This window comes from Lepisosteus platostomus, chromosome 5, assembly GCF_059453375.1.
Source record: "Lepisosteus platostomus isolate fLepPlt1 chromosome 5, fLepPlt1.hap1, whole genome shotgun sequence".
NCBI lineage: Eukaryota > Metazoa > Chordata > Actinopteri > Semionotiformes > Lepisosteidae > Lepisosteus > Lepisosteus platostomus.
The window spans coordinates 28,833,312-28,841,226 of NC_142615.1; the positions used below are offsets into that span (position 1 = coordinate 28,833,312).

Below are 7,915 nucleotides of genomic sequence, written 5' to 3' on the forward strand. Positions count from 1 at the left end.
AACGATGAGACTGCCTACAGGGAGGAGATAAAACAACTTGCAGACTGGTGCCGAACCAGCAACCTATGTCTCAACATCAGCCATTTTCACAACCTTCAATTTATAGAGGATGAGTCTTTTCTTTTCAGCTTGGAATTAACTTTTAACTACTACAGCATATTCAATTGGAGCCACTTTATGTAATGCAGGTCCGTACTTCTCACAGGTTAGAAGTGTTACACCCCACTGTTTGTTATGGAAAATAGACAGTTAAGCTCAGGGGATGGGATAAAGTTACAATAGCATGCTCTGTCGTCATTGTTGCTCTTTAACATAAGGCAACCAGCATTCAAATGTCCTGTTTTCTTAACACTTGTTTTTCCGTACTGTAGCTTTAAAACTTGAACAAAGACGTTCCACATGCATACACCACGATGTTGTATAATTTTAAAACCACTACAGTATAGCTTGTGGGAAATACATTTATTTGTCCTGTACCAAAGTTTAACTCGTTCAGAGTGCCCAAAATGTTTCCAAAATAACCACAAGTGAACGGGTTGAGGGATTTGATAATAATAACAATGACCCCGTGTTGTTTCATGGTAATCATGCATACCCAACTGAAACAAGGACACTTAAATCGACACAAAAATACTTTATTTTTTCATTGACAAAAAGTAACTCCACACTCTCTTGTTTAAACGGATTGTTTTGTTGCTGCACAGACTGTTAAACCAGAGGAAAAGAGCGCCTCTTTCTTCTAAGCATTTCGTTGATCCGATCACGTATTCGTTTCCAATCATACAAACTTAGTTTTGAGAATCTCCGATTCACCATGCCGATAATGTTTTCCCGGAGATTGCAAGGCAAGGCGCTTTTACCTCTGGACCCATCGAAATTTACAGATGTGGTCCACCCCCAATAAATTTCAAAAGTCACAAAATTACGAAACAAAAGAGCAGCGTAACGGTCGGCTCTGGCTTTCCCATCTATGCCGATGCACTGCATGTATAATCTCTCCTCCTTCTCTTGACTGATGGGCAAAAGTTGGATATCTGGGAGAACTGTTCGTGGCATTGGCATCTGTGAGTTCTGTTGTGGCTGTGTAGATGGTACTTCCTGAGGGGAGAGAGACAGTGGGGACAGGACCAGCCAATTCCTGGGCGGAGGTAAGCAGAGAGGCCTGGATGGAGTGTCTTGAGGTGGTGTGTGCTCTGCTGAGGGAGGAGGGCTGTGTGGAGATATGCATTCCGCCAGGTACAGCAACCTGCGTGGCGGGGAAGGGCACTTATCAGGAGATGAAGGTCTGTTCAGAGGCAGCTGACCTTGCATTTGACTGCCGGAACATACTGTCTCCTGCTTCTGCATCTTTAGGAGTGTTTCCAACCTCCCAACCTTTCCCAGCAATGAGTCGGACTGCTCCCGCTGCCGCTGAACAGTCTTCACACAGGTGCTGCTTTCACAGGCTGGCACCCTGGCCAGCGGCTGAGAGCAGAGACCCACAGCCTGTGCAAGATAACAGAATACATCTAAGAAAGAATGTCACACAGTAGTATTCAGCAGATGCGGAACAGACGTCAAAATAAACTTTACTTTTCACCCGTCTTACCGCTTTCTTTTTTACTGTCCTGGTAGTCTCCGAAGATCGTTTAACATGTGCAGGGTTTTCATGTAGAACAGGCTGTGAAGAAATATTTATAATAGAATGTATAATTCAATACAGCAATAATACCTTGTATTATGCACCATAATCAGGTATTTCAGATGAAGCCCGCTGTATTTGCTTACCCTTCGCACTTTGCAAGCCAAGGCAGCTGAAGCACCACGTCTCTTCCCACAAAAAAGTCTTTGTCTCCATACTATGGCTGTTGTAGTGCAGGCTTGCAGATTTTTTTTAAAGGGAACTCAACTTAACCGAATCCCTTGGTGTATTCATATATTCTCATGTAAGAGTAGAATAGGCGAACCTTACAATGAAAGATGGGTTACTTTCGCCCAAGACTGACAGGAAACAGTCAAAACTCACCACACCCAGACTGTTAACTCGATCAATCTTTTTTAATAGTCTTGCAAATGCCCTCACACTGTAGGATATGCACTCGACGTGCCACAGGTGTCACATTTACTGTACATGTCAAAAGAGTTGCTTTCAGTGGTGATTTTTTTTTCTCCATAGCCTTTGCTTTATAATTTATACAGTCTGCCTAGTTCTGAGACATTTTCATTGTGGAGAATTATGTGGAGAGAGCATGTAGATTACAAAGCACTCTACATCAGCAGAAGTGAGCAATTACCTGCTCGAAAACGAATGTGTTCCCAAAAGCGTATATTGTACAATTATCACAACATTTGCAAACATTCCCGATACATAACCACATTATGTACTCTAAATTGTTCTATTTTGCACTGTGACAGGAGAATACACACTGTATTAAATATTGTTGCTTCGAGCTTTGAGTCACCTACTTACTTCTTTGACTGGCTTGCAGAGAAAGACACTGCCCGGATTTTTGTCTATCACTTAATAAAAAGGTCAATGTAGAACACGTTATTTATTACTGTGTGTTTATTTTTGGGCTTTATATTTATGTTTATAATGGAGAGTCCCCATTACCCACAGGGGGCAAGGAGGTGATAAGATATTTTCACACTATTTTCATTTATTTTGGATTAAAATCGCAAACGCATGTTTAATTAAATGCTTTTATTGATTTACAATCTGACAATGCAAGAAAGAACAAAAGCATCTGTGAAATTCCCGAATGTCCCCCACTGTGCTCAACAATCTTGGGAAGAACATGAAACAGCCTATTAAAATTGTTTCAACTTTGTTTTGCCAGCACTTCCTCCCAGAACCTATAAATCGCTTTGATGAGTTCTTCCTTTGTGCTGGCTTTAGCCATTTCTCCTGTCTTCAGTTTATATTCTTATTTGTGTTCTATTACTCATATTCTTATTTAACTTACCACAGTAAATGGTCACTCAGTCCCTGCTTGCCCTGGGAAACAGGGTTTTCCAGAGCTTCACTATGACCGGATTAGCAGAAGGTGATCCATTCTAATTATCAATCAGGAATCCAATCATTCCCTATGCCCTGTTTCAATTCAAAGCCGGAGCACCTCTGTTGTGCTGCTTCATCATTATCATTTTTCCAGTCCTATGTAGCAGTACTGCCTTCACTCACAACTCCATTTTCCACCCAGATGAATAGTTTCTCCCCTCTGTGAACATGCTTATGCTTTTTTAAAATGACCTGACCTAACAAAACTTTTACCACACTGCCTTCAGATAATCTCTTTGCTGTATGCATATAGCAATGACTTTCTAAGGTGCTTAACTGACAAAAATGCTGCTGTCTATCCTTTAATAACAATTCTGGCACGTTACCTGAGCAAGGTCTTGACTGAGTCTTCCTGAGTCTTTGATCTTGGTGCTGTTCCTCCTTTCAAAGTCCTCCCTGTCCTGACTCTTCTCTGTGTGCAGTAACCTAGTACCGTTCTCTTCACCAGGTACATCAGTCTGCTGCTCTTCAGGGTCAATCAGCTGGGGCTCCATGTCCTGCTCTGTAAGATTAAACTCATCCACTTCGTTCAGCTCCTCCTCTTTGAGCCTCTGTGCAGACACAGATTCCTGTTCATTAAAATTTATTGTAATAGTCTTAATGTATAGAATATTGACCTTTTCTGTTAAATCTTCAGATACTAAAAGTCCATTTGTCTCTTTCTCGGGCTGTGTCTTCATCATGGGCACAGAGTCCAGATCCTTGACATACTGTCTGCTCTCTGTGTGCTGCTCACTGAGTGTCTCTTTCCCTTCTCCGGCAGTGAGCTCTGTCTCCTGCATCAGACTAAAGCTCCACTCCTCCTCACTGTGCTGCTGTTCAAGAGGAGCCCTTTCCCCAGTGTCAGGGAGACCACTGGCCTCTGAGCCTGCAATCACAGGACAAGAGAACAGGACCTTTAAAACATGCTTTGAATACAGTCCAAGATTAGATACCTCCACAGAAAAAGAAAGTAAAAAGTATCAAACACAACAGAAAAAAAATGTAATCGATAAATCTTAACAATTCTCATAAAATATTTCAAGATTCTTGATTACAAAATGTAATTTGTAAGTAAAAAATTATTACAAATAGCAAAGCAATGTTTCAACATCCAAGTTGGAGTTAAACTGTGAAAACTGCATACTTACTGCAATTTCAAATTCAATCACCACATAAACTGTTAAAAAATATAAGGACATATTGAAACCAATATACATTAATTTACATTTTCAATCTGCGATTGCATTAGGATAATCAGCAACGCCAATTCTAGAAAAACATATATTCTAAGACATATAAAACATCTAAAAATATTAACTAACAAGAAAAAATCTGGTTAACATGCAAAAAGGCACAAATACTTAAGCTATTCGTGTAACCCGCATATGTCAGAAAACTAATGATAATATATTCACTGGAGCAATTAGAAATAAATTTAGCATTATTGCTAAATTTGATAGATAACTCATAGATGCTGGCTACTGCTAAAATATCTTTGTCTTTCTAAAGAGGTCAGAAAAAGGAACTCCATTATCCAAACTGGATAACACTGTATAAACAGAGCAGCACACAAATACCAAGAGGTAAACCTGGGGAAACAGTTTGTCCTTTCAATCCCTCCACAATCCAGAGACACAATAAACCTCCAAGGTCATTGAATACAACAGTCTCCTAACCTCAAACACCTTGATATTCACTTTATCCTGCACCTCATACCACAGGGAGATTATAGCACCTAAACAGACTAGTTCAGAGCTCTAGAGACACACTGGTATTTACTTTATCCTGCAGTCCACAGGTATCAAAAGAATAGAGGTTACTTTTCAGAACTGGTCATTGTGTGGCAGTGTGTCTCATGATCCCGGAATTAAACTCTGTTCCTAACAAGACAGTCAGCTATGAGGACCTCCGTATCTACTACCAGTGTGAAATACAAGTGTGATATCCGAGATGCAATTCCTTCATAAGTGTTAACATCAAGGACAACGATTTATTTTTTGCAAGCAACTTCAGGATTATTGCAAACAAATTATTTAATATAATAACTCTCTTTACAGTGTGGACTGTATTGTTGCCTTAGAATACTAACAGCAATTATGAGAAATGAAATATTACAAGATTGTGTAAGTGCTTCTAATAAAGTCTCCAAACACCCTAAATCTGTTTGTTTTTATACAATATCGAGATGAGACATCTCATGTATTGAACATAGCTTAATAACTTTAAGTAAAATAGGAAATAAGCAGGATTGTCAACGGTAAAAAAACACTAAATAAGTGATTCTATATAAAAGGGATGTAAATACAGTATTGTATCATTTATTTACTCTAGTTACCGAACGAAGTGTCTCGATTAATAACTAAACAACACCGAAGCAGTCTAAACGGCGTTCTCAGCCCTGTATAACAGATGTTTTCAGCATCATAACAGACAACAACAGTTCAGTTTCCAGCAAAGAATCACGTTGCTACATCACACAAGTCATTCAAACATTACTCTGCATCTCTCTATATTCTCACCAGTAATTAAGTTAAATACACTGTTTTTAAACACGCACACACTGACTTCATACAAGTCACTACACGGACCTGACAGCTCCGGTTTCGTGTCCATTTCTTCTTTTATTTCTGCAGTGACTTCACAGGGGAGTGTGTGTCCAACATGATCTGTCTGTCCCTGATCTCCCCCTGCTCCCGACTCCTTCTCCCACAGCTGCAATCTCCACTTCAGGCTCTCGTTTTCCTTCTTCAGCTGCGCCATTTCACTCCCGAAACTCTCCTCCACACACTGTGTGATTTTAAACACGGCCCGTCTCACCAGGATCTGGGAGATGCTGCGGAGTTTGTCCTGAAACTCGTTCTCGGAGTCCGACATCCTGTTTCGGAAAACTTGTGAAATTTCATACACGATCGATTTGAGTAAAACCTCCATGAAAGAGTGAAGCTCGGTTTGCAGAGTTAACAGACAATTCGCCATCTTATTACTGACCTACGGAGTCTGCACAGATCTGCAACAAAACAAGACCGCGCCTGCAGGAGTTGAAATGTTATTTTTCAATACAACAATTTTTGTTTTTTAATATTCATCTACAGTAGCTGAGTCAATCACTGCCACGAGCTCAATGCTCCGCACATCCGCGCATCATGATGACGTCATTCACTTGCGCTGCTGTGAAAACAAAACAACTGAGGAGTGGTGTTGAGAGTTTTTCTGCAAACCTAGTTAAGAGGTATGAATCGCTATCAGGTGGTTCTCAACCTTTTTTCCACTGGACCGCAACCATGGCTAAAAGCAAGTCTCGTGGGCCACATATATTAATTAATAAGTAATACGTTTATTCCATGCTGAAAAGGGAAGAAAGAAAACGTGTTTTATTTCTTCTCTTTTCAGCATGGAATTGATCCCCAGGCGCTGGCACTTGCTGGTGGAGACCTGGGACTCAAAGTTACGCCCCTGGTCACTGTGTAACTCCTCCGGCACCCCCAGCCTGGAAAACATCACCTCCAGCAGTGCATCGGCCACCGGGGGGACACTCTGGTCCGGGAGGGCATAGGCCTCCGGCCACTTCATAAAATAGTCCATGGCCACCAAGATGTTTGCGGTTCCCGGCCTCGATGCGAGGAAATGGGCCCAAAACGTCCACCCCCACCCACTCCATAGGAACCCCCACATGGTGTTGTTGGAGGAGGGCCCGAGAGCGTTTGGGGGGGCCCTTCTGCGCCACACACACCACACACGTTCGGCAATACCGCTCCACGTCCCGGTGGCAAAGACCCCAATAAAAATGGCCTCGGAGACGCTGCAGGGTTTTTTTTACCGCCGAAGTGCCCCACGCCCGGCTGGCCGCGTGGAGCGACTGAGGCACCACCAGCTGCCACCGTACCCGCCACCCCCGGCACAGCACCCCGTCCTTTTCCTCCAAGGTCTCCCACAGGGCGCAGAGGGCCTTGACGGACTCTGGGTGCGGGGCGAGCTCCCTATTGCGTAGGCCGCAGTCCTGCTGCCCTCCAACGGAGCACCGGCCCCACGTCAGGATCAGCTGCTGACGCTGCGCCAGGTCTGACAGGCCCACCCCCAGCGGCCCCTCCCTGGCCATGGTCACGGTGCTCGCCTCCACCACGGTGCGGACAGCCCCCTCACGCTGCTCCTGCCGGGCACAGTAGTGGCAGTCCGCGGCCTAACAGGGGCACCGCGAGAGAGCGTCGGCATTGCGATGGCGAGACCCCGCACGGTGCACGACACTGAAGTCGTACTCCTGCAGGACCTCTATCCATCGCGCCATCTGCCCCTCCGGCTCCTTAAAGTGGAGCGGCCAGGTGAGGGACGCATGGTCGGTCCTCAACTGGAACACTACGCCAACACCGCACCCACCCCCGAGTTACTCGCGTCGGTATCGAGAACATACGGTAACCGCGGGTTGGGGTAGGCCAGCACTGGGGCCCCCACCAGAGCTTCACGCAACCAGCTGAAGGCCATCTCACAGCCCGAGTCCCAGTCGAAACGGCAGCCCTTGTCGGTGAGGCGGTGCAGCGGGGCAGCAATGCTGGCAAAGTCCCGGATGAACCTCCAGTAGTACAAGGCCAATCCCAGAAAGCTGCGCAGCTCTGCGACGGTGCGTGGAGTCGGCCAGCCCCTCACTGCGACGACCTTACGTGGGTCCGTAACCACCCCTCGCGGTCCAACAACATGTCCCAGGAAGGTCACCCTCTGCCGCAGGAGCTCGCAGTTGCGGGGGTTGAGCCTCAGGCCAGCACGGCGGATGCAGGCCAGCACCGCCTGGAGGTTCGTCAAGGCCTGGTCGAAACCCCGGGCATGAACCAGCAGATTGTCCAGATACAGCACACACTGGTTCCGCGGGACCGATGCCAGCACCCTCTCCATCAGCCTCTCGAA

At 44.8% G+C, this 7,915-nt stretch overlaps 1 protein-coding gene across 3 annotated transcripts; it reads right to left on the reverse strand.

Annotated features, from left to right (window-relative positions):
* Window positions 1-619: 619 nt before the first annotated feature.
* On the reverse strand, window positions 620-6,186 carry LOC148665494 (uncharacterized). 3 transcript variants are annotated; one of them, XM_088631623.1, is made up of 4 exons: window positions 5,611-6,186; window positions 3,367-3,908; window positions 1,589-1,660; window positions 620-1,485 (listed from the first exon to the last, which is right to left on the reverse strand). In XM_088631623.1, the coding sequence occupies exons 1-4, from the start codon at window positions 5,996-5,998 to the stop codon at window positions 709-711; spliced, it is 1,779 nt and encodes a 592-aa protein (XP_088487749.1). In that variant the 5' UTR covers window positions 5,999-6,186; the 3' UTR covers window positions 620-708. The 3 variants fall into 3 exon arrangements, with proteins under 3 accessions (XP_088487749.1, XP_088487751.1, XP_088487752.1); XM_088631626.1 differs by having other exon boundaries at window positions 1,282-1,508; XM_088631625.1 differs by lacking the exon at window positions 1,589-1,660.
* Window positions 6,187-7,915: the final 1,729 nt, after the last annotated feature.

Coding starts and splice junctions, on each gene's coding strand:
- LOC148665494 (XM_088631623.1), bottom strand. CDS start 5,998: ATGGCGAATTGTCTGTTAACTCTGCAAACCGAGCTTCACTCTTTCATG. Junction 3,909..5,610: donor CACGAAACCGGAGCTGTCAG/GTCCGTGTAGTG, acceptor CTGTGATTGCAG/GCTCAGAGGCCAGTGGTCTC. Junction 1,661..3,366: donor TCAGTCAAGACCTTGCTCAG/GTAACGTGCCAG, acceptor ATTTCTTCACAG/CCTGTTCTACATGAAAACCC.